Here is a 21,939-nt window from a genome sequence, read left to right on the forward strand (position 1 = left end):
ACCTTCAAGTGTCCGGTTGTGCTGCGCTTGCACGGTTGCTACGGTTCGGTTCGGAGCACGTGGTGTTGAATTTCTGCTCGTCTCTCCCGCTCTTGACGACGACGGCGTTTTTTTTTGTGTGCCTACAACTTGTTGAAAAATTGCGATGATTTGATGCTTTTCCGGCGTGCTTTTTATTACTATTTTTCCCATCAACCATCGGCCGCAGAACTACACGGACTATACTGTGTAACAGTTGTCTGCCATCTAGGACACTTACAACCTACACTTGCTACACGTACAACCACTGTGAACTGTAGGCAATTTGGCGGGTAGAATTATACGCTGAATTTAAACGATGGCCTCATTACAACGAATTGATTGTGCACTTTTCTATAACTTGGTGTGATTGCTGACTAGTCACGTACTGCACATGGTGTGCAGTGAAAAGTATGTGCTGGTATTTTTATATAATCAAGTTTTACTTTTTTCAGAACAGCATTGTTTTGCCAACAAAGTTTTTCTAAAAATGAAAACGTATTAACAAATTTGCTGTTTCCAATGTATATTTTCTTTTTGAGTCTTTTCTACTAGCTATCCGATTTCTTCCCTTATATTTGACGGTTCTGTTTAATACAGTAACATTATATGCTTTCGTTTATGCTAGAAAAGCATCTACAAGCTCATTTTCCTTTTGTCTTAATTTATTGGTGGAACGATTGCAACGAATTTTCATTCCCTTTTCAAGTGTGTTGCTACGTATTGCTATAAATTAAACGAAGCCAGCAAACTGAAACGGTTTCTTCCATTCTGCAACTCCATTCCGCAGGTCACATTCATTGTTGCGTCCTTAAATAGAACTCACGGCGGTGGTTTGCATCCCCGTGCGATAGCTCCCAAAATTCAAATTCGCGCGCACCCGGGGCCAGCGCCGTAGGAATGACACAAAATGCAACATCGTTTAAAATATGACCAGCAAACCGGAACCAGACAAATTGGGAAGGAACATGAAAGCGCTGCCCTCGAACTGCCAGAAGCTGGCCGACGGCATCCAGCAGTCGTGGAACAGGTGAGTGTGTGTGTATGTATGTGTAATGTACAAAAAAGTATGTGTGAAGTAAAATGCTTTTGAAAAAAATAAACAACAGGAACCAGCTTGCAAATAATCCAACCGTAACTGGTGTGCGGTATATTGCATACCTTGCAGGCGCTATTATTCGCTGCGCAACAACAGACCGTTTGCTATCATTTTAAACTAAGTCGACTATGGAGCATTTTGCTTCTGAATACAGAAGCAACGGCTTTTCAATTTATTTGTTTGTTTTCACGCAAGCAGAGCGATACCGGAAAATGACTACATTCAGCTGGGCACGCTTCGCTATGGAGTGCGCCTGTCCAATACCGGGCTGCTGGAGGGCGCCAAGGCGGGCCATGACGATCCAGTGGTGGAAGGCACCAACGTGCGCGGGTCGATTAACTCGTATGAGATTGCGAACGGAGGCAGCAGTGTGCACAGTGTGGGCGGCACGAGCAGCATCAGCAGCGGCGACCAGCAGAACTGTTGCTGCATCGGTTCGGGCGGCGTCGAAATGCCTTGGACAAACACTTACTCACGTACCAAACTGCCAGTTCCTAGTAGCTTAGGTAAGTAGAAAGTGTGTTAAAGGAGTGCGTCAAAATTAGGCATAAATTATAAGCCCTTAAATCTACAGGGTGGCATCGTAGAAGTGATACACTTTGTTTATGTGATAAAATTGAAACCAGGTACGATATCTCTTCGAAATTGATTTAAATAACTTCTAATACTACTTAACTTGCATTTGACTCAATTTATTTCAAATCTTTCACCTATGAACTTGATAACGGCCCGTAGACGCTTTTGGAAGTCATTGAAGGCCGCACGCACAACTTCATCCGACATTTCTTCCCATATCTTTAGCAACCGTCTCTTGATTCCGGCCAAATTCAAACGTTTGACGTCGCCTAACTTCCCAAGCATGTATTCCCATATGCTGAAGTCCAACGGATTCAAATCTGGAGAGGCAGCAGGCCATTCCGATGCGTTGATGAAACATGGCAAATATTCCTTGCACCACTCCTGAACGATTGAAGCTTTATGGGATGGAGCTGAATCCTGTTGGAAGCAAAAGCTGTCTTTGCCAAAAAGCTTCATAGCGTATGGTTTCAAGTGGCCTTGGAGAACGTGTTCTAAATAATACTCCTTGTTTATCTTCACGCCTTTGTCGATAAATAACAACGGCAACTTCCCTTTGGTCGAGATAGCTCTCCAAACCATAACCGCTGACGTATTTTGATACCGCTCGACTGCTCTTTTATCGGCTGGTATATCCCGAATAGATGCTCCATAGACTCGATCATTCTGCTTATTTAAGGGAGCCTCCAGAGTGAACAGTTTTTCATCCGAAAAGATGATGTTGTGGCCTGCGTGCGTCTTCAGTAGCAAGCGAGATCTGGTAACCCTGTCGGCAATATTGTTGGAGGTTAAGCCGTGAATTTTCTGCTTTTTAAAGGCTTCGTAACCAAGGTCCTTTTTCAAAATGCATTGCATGGCAAAGTGACTCATGTTCATGTCACGCGCCATTTTTTTCCCGAGCGAGCTGGATTCCGCCGGACGCGTTCCTTTACCGCTTTAATCACCGCTGGAATCCGGACACTCCGTTTTTTACCCGGTTTCTTCTTTGGAACAACTGTCCCTGTCTCCTCGTATCGCTTGATGGTCCGGTAGACAAATAATCGACTTAAATTGAGATGAGACAGTTTTTGCCAAATCTGAATGTTTGTCAAACCTTGCATATGCAAAATTTTTACTTGCTCGCGACTTGAATTCATAGTAGTTACTAGAAAACTGAACTGAACACTGAGTGTACGTTTTGAACATAAATAGTAAACAAGTAAATCTGTCGAAATATACCCATTTGTTTAACATACTGGGTACAGGGGTTTGGCAGAAACCGCTCGAATAAGTGTATCACTTCTACGATGCCACCCTGTAAATCTGTTCAGAAAAGAGCGAAAGTTCAAACCGTTAGTGTTAGAAAATCATCCAGGCGGTGTTTTGGCGGGATTGTGCCGGTAGAGTCTGTGTTTAAGTGTATGTGAGGCCGCGTCGCCCCAAGCGATGAACAACTCCAATCATCTTTGGCAGCGCGGATGAAACATAGAGTTCCTTCTAGCAAACAGGAAAACCCGAATCACAGTGGATAGGAGGAAAACTAAAATTAAATTTTATGACCCATACTTTGCCTCCCCCGACCAACCCAGTGCGTGCTAACATCCCTTACACGTCTCTCGTTACCAGCAGTAGCTTGTCTATATTTTCCTACGGTACAACATTTTTCTTGGCCGCTCGAAAAAATGGTATTGGTGCCTTTTCGACTCCCCTGTCGACAATAACAAAACCTTCATGCGTTGCCTCTTGTTTTTGAATTTTCCTATGTGTTCACAAGCACGTCTGTATGCACGTGTTTGGTATGAAGATTTCTTTAAATCGAGCATCGTTCCCTGAGATGGTCGTGGGATATTAAAATCATTGCTTCACACAGTCATCATCGTTTTGTATCAGTTGAGTCAGCCCCGTTGTGCTTGATGCGTGCATGTGTATTGAGTTTCCCTTCTTTTGCTCCACAACGGTTTTATCGACGGACAAACCATTGCCTACGGTGTAAAGACGAAATAAAAAAACACAACAAATCTTATGTTTGCCGTGAATCATCTCCCGTTCGGCACTACTTTGTGTGGCAAAGAACGTGCGATGCCCGGAAAAGTCAACGGTTCGGAATCGACCGCTAAATCGCCTCGTGGTGGACCCAATTTTGATGTGACTTTGTTTCCAACGTGGCAGGTGAACCTGAGTTAAACAGCAGAAACAGTTGTTGGCATTGAATCAGGCAAACGTAACGCGTGGTTCTCCCTCGTCTTCCGACCGATCCTAATGAACTCCATCCTTTCTGAACGCATCATTTTCCTGTTTTGTGTATTTTTTCCTAGTCTGCCTTTCCGCTCTCTTCCGCTCTTTGTTGCGTGATGCCTTCGTTCGTTAAGTGGTAACCCCTTAAACGGGCGCATCTGCTACCGAAGTCAGTCAATCACGGAAAATCACGAAGTAGTTTACGGAGTTGGTGTTTAAAGAAAGGGGGGGGAAAGAAAATGTAGGATGGAGAACGTGCGGTGAAAATGTGAAATTTTCTGAATCGCTCCCGCTCTTTCTCTCTTTCTCTCACACTCTCGATCGTTCCAGCTAAGAATAGAAAATCTTCTCCGACCGCATCGACACCCGGGACGCCAACGACGCCGACGGCAGCGGCGACGGTGGGAGTGGACCGACAGCAGCAGCAGCAGCAACAGATGAGGTATCCTCCGTTGGCGCCCGGACGCAGCAGCAACGGCAACTGTCAGCTCAGTCAGTCCACGCTAACGCACGGTCACGGAAGCGACGACGACCGTGGCACGGTTTCGGGTCTCGTCGGTCTCGGCTACTCCAACGGCAGCGTGCACAAAGCCACCATCACAAGCAACGGTAGCAAAAGCAACCGTCATAACAACAATAACAACAACAACAACAACAGTCACAGCTATCACAACAGCAACACTTCTTCCGGTGCCAGCGCCAACGGCGGGCGAGGGCTTGTTGATCATCAGCAGGAGCGACTTCTGCTGGAGGAGCAAGATCAGCAGCAGCAGCAGCAGCAGCAGCACGAAACATCCCCGAGATGCTCGACGGTGGTGTGCTGCTACAGCAACAGTTTCCGCTTGGCCAGTAGTCAGAAGAAGCAGCCGGAGCAAAGTCCCGAGCGGACGGTGCCGCAGAGCCGAAACGCCAACCGATACCAGCGTCAGCAGCGGCGTGATCGAACGATCGAGTTTCCTCGCGATCCGCCTGGAGGACGTGCCGATGGAGCGGGGAGTGTGCGCCGACGGTTGGAAGCCGATCTCGAGGGGGCGTACGATGCCGACGGTTCGACGCTGGTGATCGCGGATCGCGCAAACCCCTTCGGCGGATGCGAATCAAGTGGCGTCAGCAGTGGCTATCGGAACGACGATGGTGGTGATGATTTAAATTTAAATTCAAGAACCGCACCACGACAAACGCAGCAGCTACACCAAGTGGGGCAGCAGCGGTGGACCCCGGCACAGGGTGGGAAAGATGCGAACATAAATAATTTCGAGAAAAGGAAAATATCATCCGATCCGCGCGCCGGCGGAGGACCGGGGAACGCGCCGAGTGCGCGAGGTGGCGAAAGAGGTGGCTTAAGGCAAAAGCAACCATCCTTCATCGGAGGCGATATTGGTGCTGACGAACTTTCCTCGACGTCGTCGTCGGTGTCGCCACGGTCAGCTTCACCGTCGGTACAGCAGGCACCTGCTCCTGGTTGGTGCGAACCTGTCCCTTCTTCCGGACACCAAGCTCACCCACCCCAAGTGGCAACGCCGTTCGGGCAACGGCGGAGAGTTCTGCAGCCACCGTCCTCGCTGCCGGTCGTGAAATCGTACAGCTTCCATCGCGTCGACTCCGTCGGACCATCGACGCCTCGCTCACCTGGTCAGCTGTTCGATTCACCTGCGGCCGTCGACTTCGCGGGCAGAAATCGATCGTTCCGGGCGGCGAACCACGCGAGGCGACTACAGTACGGCTACGTAGAGGGGGACGCGAGCGGCACCGAGCGGCAGAACGGACAGGGCGGGGGCGAAGGGTACCAACAGCCGTACCATCATCCGCACGTAACGCGCAAATCATCGCTGCCCGTGCTGGGCACGAGTAACGGCGTCGCCAGCCGATATCTTCATCATCATCCACTGTCCGGGGGCGTCCGATCGTCGAGCACCGACGAGTGCTACCCGTTCGACAAGTCGACCTGCGAGCCGGAGTGTGTCCTGACGCCCCGATCGCACCGCAAGCATCCCTGCAGCGACGCGATCAACGAGATACGGCTGCAGTCGCTGAACAAGTACTGCAACCAGCTGCTGAGTGGCCTCACCGGATCGCAGCCGAACGTGCGCCCGATCGATGAACTGGAGGATCTCTGTTTCATTGACTCGTCCGATCTGTCATCGACCGGGGACGACACTGCTAGGGACGATCAGGCGACGTTGGTCCTCTTGGGTCGAGGTGGTCGTGAGTGTAGGACGCAGCCGTCGATCATCACCACCACCACCACCACCACCACTAGATCGGCTGTCGGCGACGAAATAGCTGTCGGCGAGGGTGGCAGATTGCCAGCAACGGTAGTGGACAACGGTGGGCAAACATTAGTGGTCGCTAGTGCTGGTGTTGGTGTCGGTGTGGATGGTACAATTGCGAATCGCAACAATTACATCGACTTGTCCTCGGATGAGCTGGGCAGTGTGCGTGAGGCAACCGATTCGCGACAACACAACGGCCATCGGCCGGCAGTGGCTGCTAGGGATCGAGTGCAGTGCGACCGTAACGACAGTAACGCCAGCGACGACTACCAAGCGGTACGTTACGGTGAGCCACGGCGGGCACTACTAGACGTACTGGCAATCGACGCAGTCGACATCGACAACGAACAACGTGCGGCTTCTAGTGTGCCCAGTGCCGGTGATCGTAGCTACGTAAACCTTCCGGAAAGGCACAGTGATACCAATAACAATAATCGCCGCAATCCTAGTGAAGGTGGTGCCGTTGAGCGGCATCAGCAGCAGCAGCATCATCAGCAGCATCATCAGCAGCAGCATCAACATCATCAGCAGCTACAGCAGCAGAAATATACGACTCGGTCGTCTAATAATAGCGCAGTGAAAAGTGTCAGTGTCGGTGGTGTCGGTGGTGGACCCGGTCGACCAGGTGGTGTCGGCGAGCAGACGCTGCCTGGTTGCCCGTCGACGGCGGATGAGAGCTGCACGTCGCCTTACGCCGCTGGCAAGCCGCTAGTGGTCGGGTACGCTGCCACTGCCGCCTCGCCGGACAGTTCGCCTGCGCAGCACGCCGGGCTCAATTGCTTTGGAAGAAGCAACACTCTACTCCATGCTGCGGGCGGTAGCACAACAGCGGACAAGTCGGTAAGTTGTTTTGACTGCGCGTGGCGGTGGCGCCCCCTTCCAAGGTGGTGGTGGAGAAGGAGGAGTTCTCTCTCCCTCTCGCTCTCCCTGGTGGTTTCGACAACATCTGTTCGGGCGCCAGAAGTTCAAGTAGTTCGCTCGACTCGACGAGGTGTTGAAATGTGAACGCAACCTCGGGATGATGCTTGTGCCAGTTGTACGCATAGTTATCAGGAGCGATGTTTCGTGAATATGGTTCGTGAATTATTTTTCGGTTCGGAGGTGATGTATTCCTTTAGCTAAAGTGAAGCAATTTCAAGTGATCATGTTGTGTGAAGGTTAAGGCATTCGTTACGTTATATAAGAACACGCGACTTGTCAGTGGATTTTTAGAAATCGAAATAGCAAAAAAGATTAATCTAGTTTTCATTGGTGCGTGTTGGACGTCACCTTAAGTAAAAAGGCATACAGAAGGGATCGTTTGTTCTGTGCGTTTGTAGTCCTCTTGCGTGTTTCATGTGTTATTTCTTGTTTCTCTGTTGTAGATAATGGAAAAGCGCAATAATACACTGGACCGCTTGCAAAGGTTAGTGAAGAAAACGACATCTGGTTCAGCTGAGAAGCAAAACAACAGTGGACCATCAGGTGGCGGTAATGCGGGTGCGGGTGGTAGCAAAACTGAACGACTGCGTGAGCTGACGGAGCTTCTCAAAGGAAACCGGGCTCCACCCGTGCCGCCACCCCGTCGCCCCAAACATGCCCACAGTGTTGATCGTAGTTTTGAGCGACCGAACGCCGCCATCTCCACGACCAGCCTGATCAACATCGATGCCGCTCTACACGGCTCGGACCGGGACGCCGATCTGTTGCTTAAGCCGAAGGAGTCCCGCTCGGTCGACATACCGTACCGTTTTGCGGACTCGGGTAGTTCGGGGCAACGCATGTCGACTCCGAGCTCTCCACTGGTGGAGCACAAACCGGTGAACCTACGGGCGAATGTAAGCACATCCAATCTGGAAGGATTGCAGGTAGTACCGAAGACCGTTGGGGATGAGTGCCGCTCGGAGACGGCCCTCAAGGACGACGAAGAGTTGTTCACGAAGCTGTCACGGCCTGAGTCGCGTACAATCGTCGGCTCGTACACGCAGAAGACTATCCCGTTCCGCAGTGCGTCCTTTTCTCAGGTAGACTACTCGTCCGGAAAGTACATCCGGTCTGCGCTGGGAGCCCTGAAGAGTAGCCTGATGAAGGGTAAGGAGCAATCGAGCGTGGACAGCAGCACGATACCTCGACAGAGTCAGGGTGGCAACAAGGTGGAAACGGCGCGCAGCTGTAGTCCTACGGAATTATGTGGAGGAGCAACTGTCGCTCCCGCGGATGACACGGACGTTGCAAAGTTGACCATCAAAAAGACGGAACTAAGTATAAACTTGGCGCCCTTGGATGACTATGGGCGATTCTTTGACGAGCGGATGGAGGGGAAAGATCTCGCGTCGAACCGAAATTCGGATATTGAGACCATCGTGGAAGACCCGGTGGCGGAGCACATCGAGAACGTGGAGAATGCGGGTCAGCTGCAGGCCAGCATCAGTGTCCTGGAAGCGTCCGAGATGGTGCTGGAATCGCCAGTCGAGGAAGGCATCCCGATCACGCCGTGCGCGCTCGCTAAAGATGATGAGTGTCTTCAGCAGGCAACCACCTGCTTGATACCGGTTCCGGTGTATGATTGCGTGGTGAGCGAGTGGAGTACAGCGCGACCCTCGGAGCAGTGGATCGATGCATCCATGACGGAGTACGGTCGGTACTCGGACGCACTGGATAGCATTAAAGAGGTGAATGAGGGTGCCATCGGGGATATTACGAGCGCACTGTCAGCAGAGCCAATGCTCGAGCTAGAGGACTCCGTCCGGAGCTTCCACCCAGAGCAGATCGTAGTCGAGCAGCCGCCGCAAGTGATCGAGCCGCAAGTTAGTGTGGAAATGTCCGAAGATGGTGGTGACGGTGATGATCAAGATGTAATGCTTCGTACCCCGCCAGTGTCTATCATCTGTACCGAGCCGGAAAGCAACGAGTTTACGACGATCGTAGACGGTTCGGCTACGCACAAAGTATCGGTGGTGTTAGGTGACGGACAGGACGTAGAGGTTGTTGAGGTTCGCAAGCGTCACAGTAACAACGAGGACGCCGGAGACCCTCAGAGCAGCCGACTGTCGAACGATGTGGACGAGAAGCGGCGCCTTGAGAGTCGAAAGTCACGTCGGAAAGGTATCTACATCCAATGGCCCGCGATCGACGGGAACAACGAGCTCGAGTCGGACAACAACGACGGCGGTGGTGCGTCGACGGCTGGGGTCGATGGTGAGGGCAGTGTCAGTTGGAACCCCGACAGTCTTGGACAGGCGATCGAGAAGGACTCCAGCCTTGATCTAAGCGGCGAAAGCTTTACCGATCTAAGCGGAAAGGAACCGGTAGATCGGGAACACACTGTCCACTCACCCGACCGATACCTCGATCCGACAACGCCCGACTCGGACCCGGGCAAGCCAGTGTGGCCGAAAAGTACCCGCCGGCAGAGCCTTACCTATCTGAGCTCGGATGAAAAGGACGACCAACTACCAGCACCGACCCTTCCGGTGCGTTCATTGAAGACGCTGTTCCTGCGATCGGATTCGGTGTCGGACAACGAGAGCGATCGGGCATCATCTCGAGATCGAACCAGCGCTTCACCTGCACCCGGAGGTGCCGATGCTGACCTGAAGCGCTACTCAAAGAGGCCACTACGTGGTCCATACGGTCAGATGCTGGAGGCGGAGATGAAGAAACCGACCACGAAGGTCCAGTACAATGAAATTCTCGAAGAACTCACACGCAATGAAGGGTACGTATGGGTGTGATCTGTTCTCATATCGTAGCAAATTCAATACTCCACTTTTATCCTTCCTTGTAGACACGCAGTAGGAGCGGTGATGTCAAGGCACCGAGGCGCCGGCAGTCAGTCGATGGACGAAACGAACGATCGGCACTCGGGAAAGACTTGCAAACCACGGAAAACCAGCGCGAACCTTCCAGTCCCCACGCACGTGCGCACCTCCTCCAGTCCCTCGAAGCTGTCCGATTCATCTGTCAGTCCTTCCAAGCGGTACCTCGGTAACATCGAGCAGCGCAGTACGGACTCGGAAAAGTCGGATCGGTCGGGTACCGCTGGAGCCGTGGGGAAGCTGGAGAACAAGAAGCTATCCCTTGACAGTCACCTACCGGACCGGTCGGTGAAACGGGGTGGCTCGGATGGTCACGAGAAGTCTAGCAAGCGCAGCGTCTCCAGCGCTAGCGACAAGCAGCAGAAGCGAAGCCTGGACGAGGTACGTTTGTCGCAAAACAGTCGAACGCCGTCGGAACGTAGCTTCACTCTGAACACGCCGGAAACACCGAAAGGAGGTCTGTCAGCCTCTCCGGAGTTGCTGGCGGAGCTGCTGAAGGGCTCGAGCGAGAAGCTCATCACCGAGCAGCTGACGACGGGAGGTGGCAACGGCGGGGTGAATGCGAGCAATGCACTCCCGTCTGCCGTGCTGAATTGTTTGGTAAGTGAGAGAGAAGCTTTTGGCAATGGGGTTGTATTACAGGAATTAGAATTAAAAATTATACTGCAGTTAATGAACTAAACGAAAAAGGAACTAACCAGAAAACGTAGCATTTTTCGGATAAACAAAGCGATTAAGTTATGAAGAAGATCATTGCTAACGATATACTGAAGTTGATTCTATTTTTTTTAATGATCCAGAAAACTGTACTTAACATATACTAAAAACCATCGCCCAAACACCTTCGATATTTATAAAATTTAATAAGTGTTGCCTTCAACTGCCCATTTTTGCCAGTGGGTTTATGAAACGGCAGAAATAATTAACAAAGACAGTGCCAGACTGCTAAATAACTCCAACGGAAAAATTCATTCAATATTTTCCATCTCATCAACGACGGACACACCAATACTACTCTGCTGGCCCGATCCTCTCGACGTTACTTTCGACGATGGAGGCGCACGGTCGTTTGTAGAAACACACGCAACAAACAAAAAAAATCCCCAGTAAATTGCTTTCCAATTTCTGCTCCCGAGCAGTCAGTATTTCAAAAACGCAAACATGTAAATAATGCCGTGGCCAATTTTTCATCCCACTGCAGCGCTCGGTATACACTCCGCCACTACCACTACCGTCACCAGGCGCCTCCATGAGACGACCGGGAAGGTGTGTGTGAGTGTGTTGATGTGCGAGTGACATGCGCAAACGTAATGTTTTCATGTGCCGTGCGACGGTGAGGCCAATCAACAAGTACTAGCTAGTTTCGCCCGGCGCACTATTCGCTTTCCCCGCCCTTCTCTACCTTCTTGCTCGCATCTTGGTCGTTCTTTCGTCGTGCGGATTTCAGTACAGTTTACGCGGTGCTACTGGAATGCGTAGGACGCGGTGTATCGTGCCTTGCTACACACCGAACGCCATTCCGAATCGGTCGTATTGGTTAGGACACATTTCATTGATATCCTCTTCCTGGCCGCCCGCGAGCAGATTTCCTCATGTGTGCGTCTCAGGCTGCTGCGACGATGTTGGCCTCCCAATTGATGGCGGCTATTAACGCGAGAGCATGGTTTTTATTATTAGCGAGCGTCGCGAACACTTTGGACGTGCTTACTACACGCCATGATAGTAAATCATTTGGTTCACAAAACGCGAAATTAATGTAATTTTTCTGCTCGCACTGGGTGGTCGAAATGGTTGGGTATTTCGTTTTCATCTCCATCCTGAGTTTATGATTTTACTGCTTGCGTGACTCGGATGATAACAAAGTAACCCGTTGTGGATTTGAAAGAAGCAAGTGGGTTCGTTAGCAGTGAGTGCATTAGAGTCCAACACATCCATCAGCTGGACTCAAAGCTAAGAGCATCGTGAATTGTCAATTGCACGGTAGTCCATTTTTTTCTATTTCCCTCCTGATGGGAACTCCTGAGAATATCTAATCCACGCATTTTTCCACTGTGCGATTTTTAACCGCGACCTGGCTTGCTAAGCCCGAGAGCGAGAAAAGGGCGCGAGAGCGAATGCAATCGAACAAGTAGATTCGGAGAGTTTTGGTATCCGGGATGATGGTTGCATCTCCTATTCGACAGAGGGAGATAGATCTATGGATGTATTGTGTCCCCCCTTACAGGCATTGTAGAAGTGGGCTTGAGGTGTAGCGGAAGCTGTATTTTGATTGCAATCGGTTGTTGGAGAAGGGAACTGGGCGGTAGCATTTTCACGCGGCTGAATTTGAGATGAGGAAAAACGGTAACGGCATGCTCTGGTGAGAGACAGAAAAATAATGGGAAATGAAAAATAACGACCCAGACAGAGGGTGGAAACCGAGCTCGCGGGGTGTATGTCTGGAAAACGTGTGAGAGAAAAAGAGAAATGCATTGAAAGAAGAAGAACGAGAGAGAGATAAATATTGAGAGCGAAATGAACAAGAGACACAAAAATGGGAAGAAGAACGTCAGCATAGACAGCTTTTCTAACCACAGTGCGCTACAACAACGCAGTTTCCACGAGCTGCTGCGATCGGAACGTGTTTGTTTAGTGCCCCCAGGGCGGAAGTTTGTGTGCTGTGTGCGAAAAAAGAAAATGGCCAGCAGCAGCTACCTCGGGCGGTTGTGGACGAAAAAGGAGCTGCTTTGATGTCGCTGCACGCGCGGAATGCTGGGCTGCTGGCCACGGAAGAGTGAAAGATTTTCCGTTAGTCAGGTTCTTCTCCGTCAGTGGAAAACAAGCGTACGACGGTGACCGTCTTTGTGCTGTCCTTTTCCGCTTCCGGCCACCGGATGCTGGCAGCGTAAAGAAAGGCTTGTGCGCACGGAAGTTGGAAAGTTTTGCAAAAGGTCAGAATTTCCTTGCGGGAAAGTTTGTGTGTAAAACTTTACCCCGTCGCTTTCGGGGAAGTCACGGGTCTCGTCACTGCTGTTGTTTGCAACTGCGACTCAGTGCTCGATCTCAGAGTGTGGATTTCGCGTAGTGTTTTACGTAAAAGGAAACTGGATTTCGCACACAAAGTTGGCTATGTTCTAAAACGGTCTCCGTGTGGCACGGTTCACCCGTTCACCGCGTTCCGGCAAGTAGCGCAAAGTGTGCTGGTTGGAAACGTATGTTCGTATGAGCGTCGGCATTCGGTTGGAAGGTTTGTAGCTCGAGATAGAACACACCTGTGGCCCGCCCGTGACCGCTGGTACAGCGAGTGAGTCAGTGCCTCCAGTTGTGCGATGCTACGTACCTTCACACTGCCAGCGCCTGGTCCGCAATGGTTCGCAAATTCCACATGCGAGTGCTGCCACATGGTGCAGCTGGCAGATAAAGTTCGCTCTGGACGTAAATCCCATGCCGTGGCAATGGAGCAGCCGTGTGATATGTGTGTGGTGATGAAGAAGAAATGACTTTGTGCAGGCCGCCTTACGGTATAATTCCGCGCTGGTGACGTGGTTCCTAGTACGCCTGCAGTCCGCCCTTCCGGGACCCAATATCATGATGCCACTCAACTTCTGCTCCGACTCGGAGGATGATCCGGAGCGCACGCCAAAGTCGACGTCGGAAAACACCATGTGGCATAACGTTATCAGTTGCTACAATGTAAGTTTTGGTTGGACGCATGGTAGACGAAAAAAACACAACAGGTTGATAAACGAACTCTCAGCGATACGTGGTGCCAGGAAAACTTGCTTTATTAAAATGGAATACCGCTCAACCGTCCGCCTGGTCCTGAGTGTTTTCCCATAGTTTCGGTGCGGAAGAACTCGACCGCGCTCGAGAGGAACATTCCACAACATTCCAGACCGTTCAAAGCTTGTTACCCCGAGGTTTCCCCAGGCGAACGGAGTTTTTACGGCCATTCGATGCTCCACGCTTGGACGACGACAGCAAGGCAATCGACAGCTGAAGGTCGAACGCGGGAGGTGGGCACACTATGTGTGTTATTTATACTCCAACAATGAGCGATGGCGCACCACAACCGCACGGGTTGGGGGGAGGGTCGTGATTTTCCCTGCCCGCAACCGGAACAAAGCTAGACGCGCCAGGTGGGACGTACTGGTGTGTTTCCGTCGATGCGAAACGTGCCTCGCCAGGAGCAAAACAGCAACAAGTGTCTGATGGACGTGTGTGTGTGTGTGTGCGTGTGTTTTGTTTCGGTTTTCTCTTGCAACAACGGCCCGCTCCCGTGCTGCACTGACACACGTAAATTAATTATTTTATTGATCCTCTCGAGCGATAAGGGATGTATTTTAAATATACGCTGACCTCGGTTCGAGTTTCCTTATTGGAAAACAATTCAATGGAGTTGGCTTTGAAACAGGTCGTAATATCGTATATCTTTCAAAACTGTTGGAGACCAGGACGTTAAAGTTTATGACAAACGAAGAGTTTTTTTTTTATATTCAAAATCAAAACTCGAAATGTCTATGGAAAAAATCTATATTTAAAGCATTAGGAAAGGGATAGCAAATGGAAAGCATTAGAATTCATGATTTAATAGTTTGAATGAATCAAGATTCGATCGCTCACATCTCTCCTCGCAGCACGATCTTACGCCAAGGTTGCGCCGAATCTAGCACACGATAATAAATGGCTATGCCATGTTGCCTTATGTTGAGTTCTTCCACCGGGTGAGCGCATAATGGATTTTACCGCCAGTGGCAGAACACTTCCATTCCACTTTTTCTTTCTTCCCCCAATTTCCTTTGCGGCTCACCGTGAAAACTCAATCATTCGTCCATCTTTTAATGCATCCCATCGATCGAAACATTCAAACCCTTTGGCACCACGCGCTTCCCATTCTCCCAAGCACCCAAGAGTCCCTGCCAGCAGCTATTTAACACTCGTTCGCTCTGTGTGCCTACGGGGACGCTGGATAGGAAATTCAATTACTGCAACATGAAAAGCTTTTAACAGGAATGAGATTTTAATTCATTTATAGACTTTACCCCCGGTCGGTGCGAACCAGCGTATCACGCATCTCACAGCGTGGCGGGAGATTCTGGTCGGTTTTGAACCGGACAAAGTCCATCCCGGGTGAAACCTTTGTCTGGCTTGAAGAGAAACTCTTTCTGGTAAACTAACGTATACTATTTTATGTTCTTGCAGGATACACGAACACACGTGGTTGTTGAGTTGTTTAACACCGAAAAGTCGTACGTTGAATCTCTGCAGACGATTGTGCTGGTAAGTAATTTGCGTAAAAAGTAGATCAGCGACTTTTTTCGTTCACGTGGCTTTTACCACTGTTACCTTTCTTGTATAGAAATATCTAAATCAACTGAAGTCACCGGAAAATTCAGGCCTTGTGGACGTGCAGACGGTCGACGAAATATTCTTCATGGTTCCCGCCATTCTCAATATCCACGAGCGGTTTTTGGAGGAACTACGACGTCGCCTGGACTCTTGGGACAAGATGCAAGTGATAGGGGACGCGTTCGTTGATGTTGTAAGTAACATTAGTGTAGCGGTCAGTTGCTTGTTCTCATGCCCATGTTGTTCTTTTCCTTTTCTTGTTTTTAGTTCTCCCGACCGACAATACTCGACACGTACACATCGTTCGTCAACAACTGGAATCGAGCGAAGGACGCCATCCGGAGTGCGAGGCAAAAGTGTCCCGCGTTTGCCAGGTTCCTGGAGGCCATGGCGCGCGAACACAAGGGCAAACTGTCGCTAGACAATCTGCTGATAAAACCCGTACAAAAGTTTCCAAAGTAAGTGATCGAGCAAAAGGGAGTAGGATCGCCTTTCCAATAACTGCTATCATGTTGCGTCTTTCCAGCTACGAACTTATATTCACAAGACTGATCAAGCACACCGATGTGGCGCACCCCGACCAAAAGCCGCTGCAGGAAGCTTTAAAACTAGTGCACGATATTCTAATATTTCTCAACTGCAAGGAGAAGGAAGCCCTGGAGAACGGGCAGCGCGAGACGGCCCTGCGGGAGCTGGAGGGCGTGATCGAGGGTATGAACGACCTGGTGACGCCCGAGCGTGCCTTCCTGCTGTTCGACCTGGTGTCGATGCCGTCGGGGCAGGTGACGCGCAAGGAGCGTGGGTTCTTCCTCTTCAACGACCTGCTAGTGATAACCAGCATCAAGCGAAGGAGCGGCACAATCCGAAAAACGAACATGTAAGCAGGACGGCGTAGTTGGACAATGGCAGGATGAATAATCACTGATTTCTTTTGTAGGACTTGTCCGGGCAGCGTAGCATCGACACTCGATACGAACAAGTACAAGTATCTGACGAAGATCTCTTTGGATGATTTGGAGATTGTAAAATGTAAGTAAACTGCACAAGTGGATTAGTACCGATCCTATTGGTTCGATATATTTCTACACCATACCCCGTGTTCACAACTAGTAAGCCAGAGACAGTGCTTCACTGTTAGCGTTGGAAGCGTGACATAAGTCCCTTGATTTTGCTTTCGTTTGCGCCCCAGTCCAGAAGTCCTATGACTTCGTAAGCCTTAAGTTGAGCCACAATATTGGGTGCATGGGCACGCAGTACCTGCTTCACATCGGCCGATTGATTTGCACTGTGCAGCGTTGGCTGCATGGGTGGCGTGTTCTGGGCATCCTTCGTGCGTAAGAATGGCGATACCGTGAGGGCGTAAATAACTTGAAGAGCGCCATGTTTGAGAAGCTCAACTTGAAGTTCCAAAAGCGACGGCACGGACTTTAGGTAGCCCATCTTCTGCAGCAGCAGCACGAGCGTCTCGTGGTAGGTGAAAACTAGTTCGTCCTTGTGCTTCTGTAGCACGTCATATGCAGGCGAGGAGGACAAAAAGTACACCAGATCGATGATCGGTGATCCTACGACACAGTTTTGGAAATCAACCTGAACGAGAGATGAAAGGCAAAGAGGAGATGAATTTCTCTTTCCGGTTGAATGACTTCTGAAAATACTTACGAAGATAGCATCCACCAGCTCATTGCCTTGGTACTTGAACATAATGTTGTTGGTCCAGAAGTCACCATGGTTCAGCACCTTGAATCCCTTAATGTCGCTTTCGAACGCTGCGATTGCTTTCGGCAGTGTTTTGGCCGGCAGCTTCTTGAGCTTCTCCGCTACGGTGCTGCTGAGTCCGAGATCGGCAGCCATATCGGCGACCACTCCGATCGTGTCCGGGAAGTAGTTCAACTGATCCTTGTACTCGTTGTGGAACGTTCCCTTGGAGAAGCGTGCGAAAACGAGCACATTTTCCTCGAGCATCATGGCGCTGGCGGCGTGAAAGAAGGCTAGCTTCTCCACGGCCATTTTACTCTGCTCGAAGCTTAGCCCGAGCGCCTGGTTTTCCACACTGTAGCCGCGAACGGTGAGATCCTCAAGGACGACCAGATCGGACGGCGTTTCCGAGGAGTAGATAAGTCTGCGAAAAGAACGTATGATTGATGCTGTCAATTGCTCAGATTGGGATTCATTAAACGGTGGATCTTTAAGCAGGGTTTAATGAGTCTAATTTGCAACATTGCTGCCAAAACATTGATATCAATCAAGCGGCAATAGTAATGAACTTCCCGATATGGGTATAACATTCTTCAAGCTATGTCTTAGCTCTGGTCTCCCATGCTGGCCTGATGGGTGTTAATCATCGATCATGGAGTGCAATCGACAAACGCGCCTATTCATTTTGATTGCCGATATGACATGCCATTATCACGTAGTAGGTAGTTTTCTGTATTGCCGGCTATCTGCTGCCCGATAACGCGAACGCGCCGTCCACCTCCGCCGTGGAGTGTTACCCGTAGCCGTCCTCTGTCCGGCGTCACACGCTCCGATAGGCAGTTTATGGTAGGTTGTTTTGTCGCACTCGTGATGACTTTTCGGCAAGGGGCACTCTTGAAGCCTGCCCTGGGTGCACGCGACCATATCGCTCGCCTTAATCACCAATACCTTCAGCAGGGTGGACAGGTTATATAATGCACCCTCAACGGCTCTTGTGTCAGCTGACCGCGCGCGCAAGCTTCGAAGATTAATCGATCGATCATGGATGGCAGGGGGAGTGAAAGTGTTCACGATGAATGAAGAGAGAGAGAGTGCACTTACTGTGGCGCTAGCTCAATGACACTGCCAAGCTTCGAGATCATCGAAACCATGCTCGGCAGTACGGACTTGTACAGGACGATCTCCTTCTCGAACACGTCCGCTTTCTTGAACTGCTCCACCAAGAGTCCCTCGGTGGGCTTGATTTTGGCCACGAACGTGATGACAGCATCGGTTGGGTTTTCCTTCGAGGTGTACCTGAAACGATAGTGGAACGAAGAATGACACAAACGGTCGGCTAACGAAGTAACACTGCCTAGTAGATGCAACGATACACACTTTATAAGAATCCGATTCATCGACGATCGCGCGTACGGATCATTGATGTCGGCGGATGCGGGTTCGATCTCGTACGCCTTAATTTTCACCTCCGATTCGCCATACTGCGACTGGATGAGATTGGTCAGGAACAGTGAGTTGACGAACTTCGTTTCAGCCGTTTTGGGCATGGTGAACCGATTCTCTTTGGGGTAGAACTCTTTGGCAACGACGGAACACGGTGACGATAACAACCAGACGGTGCAGACGGCTACCTACGGACTGACGATAGGTCGATTGCCCCGGTTCGGTTCCTACCGACGTCAGTCAGTCGGGGTGGTCTACTATCATTTAATGGCTTAGATAAAGCTGCAACTGCTACATACATATACGTGCATGCCCGCTCGATACAACCAGGTGTGACCGTACTCTGGGCTGTGATGACGGAGTCATATCAATGAAATTGATAAACGTTTTTCGTGGTAAATAAAGGCATCGTTTGAATTGGGCAGGTTGTGGTGCGTGCATGTCTGTGCGTAGTGTGGAGCGGCATCAAGATTGGCAATTGCCGCGATTCGTGTCCGATACACGTATCAAGCCGGTTGCTTGTAGGTCTTGGAGAGTTCGAATCGCAGGTTTAAACATCCTTGAGTTCATTCAATCCATTCTTTAACTGATCCTTTCAATCGTCTTCACAGCTAAAGATGAAAACGTTAGACGAATCATGAAGGAGATCGAACATCTGACCGAGGACAGTGGCAAGCTGATACAGATATCCGACCTCACCGCCAGTCTCCGGTGTCCCCATGCATCCCTGGAGGAAGCGATTCGGGAGCTGCAGCGGGACATTCAACGTCAGCTGGCCGAGCGCCAAACGAACGATGCTCAGCTGAACGTTCTCGAGCTAACGTGGAACACTTCGTAAGTAGAGTAGAACTTCCGAAACTAAAAATCCTTCAAAGCCGGTAGCCTAACGTTTCCTCCTTCGCTCTTGCTCAGAAGCGGCATCCAGAACATGACGGTAGTGTTTTCGAAGCCGGAAAAGCGTACCCAGTGGGAGGAATTTTTCGCGGAGGCAAAGCAGAAGCTTGCCAACAGCCTGGAGCGTAGTCAGATACCGGAGTTCTTCGTATCGGTCCCAATCCGGAAGACGAGGGCCGGCCTTCAGTTTACCTGTGCCTCGCCAACGCTCGGCTCGCAGAAGGACGTGTGGGTATGCAACAGCGATGGGTACGTCGGACAGGTGTGCGTGTTGAGCCTGGTACCGGAACCGTCGGTGACGAGCTGCAATGGAGTGTGCAACGCACGGATACTCTGCGTGGCGTCCGTTCCGGCAAGTGAAGAACGGTAATGAGAGCTAGGATTGTAGAAGACATTGTACCATACCAACATAACTATTATTATTCCTCATTTTAGGCCAACCAGTTCAGCGCTTGTGAATGTGAATATATCAATCATAGACGCGTCCAGTGGGGGTGGGCTGCCCAAACCATGTAATTCCGTAGTCAATTCTCCTTGCAAAAGTTCCGATCGCAAGGGATCGTTCAAGTCCACCGACGGGGCCAGTGGGCGCCAAGGCATCAACAGTGAATCGAACGTTCAGCTTGATTCGGGCAGTTCCAGTGATGATTCCGAGGCAGAGAGTCAACCGGAACGGGGTGCCCCAAGTCCTTCGGGCTCGTCGTTGACTCCGAACCATCGGCAGCAGGACTCCAGTACCAGTACCGTCGCGGATGGAGAACCCGATAACCAACAGTCGACCATGTGGCTCGGTACGGAGGATGGATGCATACACGTGTACAACTGTACGGACAATATTCGGATCAAGAAGAACAAGATCAAAATACCGCACGTGAGTGCGGTGTACTCGATACTGTATCTGGACAATCGCGTGTTCGTCTCGCTGGCGAACGGCGATATTTGTGTGTATTCCCGGGACAGAGGTGAGGATTTAGGAGAACCCTATTTGAAGAGCTATACTTATGATGGACCTGTCCTAACGTTATCGATTTCTACAGGTGGTTGGAACGTGTCCTCCCCATTAACGGTGACGGTGGGTACCGTAAGCAATCCGGTGGTCAAGCTCCTTAACGTGCACGGGAAGCTGTGGTGTGCGATACAGGGTTCGATAAAAGTATTAAACACGAAAAGCCTACAGGTAATGAAGGAAGAGTCATCAACATGGAACAAACTGCCAATGACATTGTAAAACGCTCTTTCCTCAGATCGATAGTCAAATTCAAATCTCCGACGACTCGAAGCCTATCACAAACATGACAGTATTAAACGACTACGTCTGGATATCGGTGCAGAACTCTGCCCACATCAAATGTTGCCATCACGAAAGGTAAGCAAGGGTTCGCAAGTGGGGTGATGCAAGTGTCCTAACTTTCGCTTTCCTTTTCGTTCTACTTTGTTCTACGCGACAGCTTTGAAGTTATCTTCGAGGTGAACTTAGCTCCGTCGGTCAACAAAATGCTATCGAACTGTGATGACATCATCCGACAGCACAAGGCGGCCTGTTTGCGTGTGACGTCTCTGCTCGCCTGCAAGGATCTCATCTGGGTCGGTACGAGCGCAGGTGTGCTGCTTACCATCGCTGCCCATAGTGTTGCCAAGGGATCCTCGCTGCCGATTGTGACCGGTAATTGGAGCGTATCCTCAGTGATGGACCCAATGGGCTAACTTTTTCTCTTCGTATCCTTAGGTATACCACATGGTCACACTGGCCACGTGCGGTTTCTCACGTACGTCGAGTCACCGGACGGGGAGGAACCGGATCGGGACGGACCATCGTCGACTCAAGCGGGAGGAAAATCCAAACCACCTTCTCAGGAGCTGCTGGTAATATCCGGTGGCGACGGGTACGAGGACTTCCGGAGTGCAGGAAATAACACCATGAGCGAGGTGGCTGGCCGCGAGGACAGCACGAACCACCTGCTACTCTGGAAGGTGTAATGGAAGGAGTTGGATGCCTCGTGCCGTGCTTGGTACTGTGCGGTTCCAGTGTCTACGTAGGCTAAACACACGAACCGGCTCAAAAGCCTCACACTGGCGTGGACGTTCGCTTTGGTTGTTTTTATTTGAATTACTTTGCTTTTGTTTGCATCTCGTTTGGAGAAAGCAGCGAATTTTATTGCAAGCTGGACTTGCGACATTTCAATTTGTACATGCGTTTCTTTGGCAGTGCCATCAGAACACACCGCCTAGCTCGAGGATGGTGTTTTGATTTCACGATTCCGCTGTGAACGATGTTCCGGGTAACTGCCGCACACTACCGAGTCCCGAATGGAGGAAAGAGAAAGCGACAAGACAATAAGAATTTATGTTCAACGTGTGCACACTAAATACTTAGCAGGTCGTTAGACATTTCGTTTCGCTCGATCCGGTGTGCCACAGGGCAGACGAGAGTGCCGGAGCTCGCAGAGAAGTTGTATTACAAAATCGCTCCACCGGTTCACCTGAAGCCATCAGCCACGGTGTCCACGGTTGACGGTGATACCGGTCGTTGCGCGTGGAATTAGTTTTAACTGGTTGTCTCACCACTATTCCAAAGTACTTACAATATATCGTACGTACCGTG

General features: G+C 50.4%; 2 protein-coding genes across 2 annotated transcripts; one reads left to right on the top strand and one right to left on the bottom strand.

Annotated features, from left to right (window-relative positions):
• The first annotated feature begins 947 nt into the window (after positions 1–947).
• On the top strand, positions 948–21,314 carry LOC131289561 (uncharacterized). Its single transcript, XM_058318846.1, has 18 exons — positions 948–1,048; positions 1,316–1,623; positions 4,238–5,763; positions 5,860–7,020; positions 7,545–9,877; positions 9,947–10,577; positions 15,159–15,236; positions 15,316–15,498; positions 15,573–15,763; positions 15,832–16,182; positions 16,243–16,334; positions 19,055–19,277; positions 19,356–19,703; positions 19,773–20,299; positions 20,375–20,514; positions 20,582–20,703; positions 20,786–21,000; positions 21,064–21,314. Exons 1-18 carry the CDS (start codon positions 948–950, stop codon positions 21,312–21,314), a joined length of 8,781 nt encoding a protein of 2,926 aa, XP_058174829.1.
• Positions 16,440–18,547, bottom strand: LOC131290053 (uncharacterized). Its single transcript, XM_058319433.1, has 4 exons — positions 18,378–18,547; positions 18,102–18,296; positions 16,965–17,424; positions 16,440–16,892 (listed from the first exon to the last, which is right to left on the bottom strand). Exons 1-4 carry the CDS (start codon positions 18,545–18,547, stop codon positions 16,440–16,442), a joined length of 1,278 nt encoding a protein of 425 aa, XP_058175416.1.
• Positions 21,315–21,939: the final 625 nt, after the last annotated feature.

Source organism: Anopheles ziemanni, chromosome 3, assembly GCF_943734765.1.
Source record: "Anopheles ziemanni chromosome 3, idAnoZiCoDA_A2_x.2, whole genome shotgun sequence".
Lineage (NCBI taxonomy): Eukaryota > Metazoa > Arthropoda > Insecta > Diptera > Culicidae > Anopheles > Anopheles ziemanni.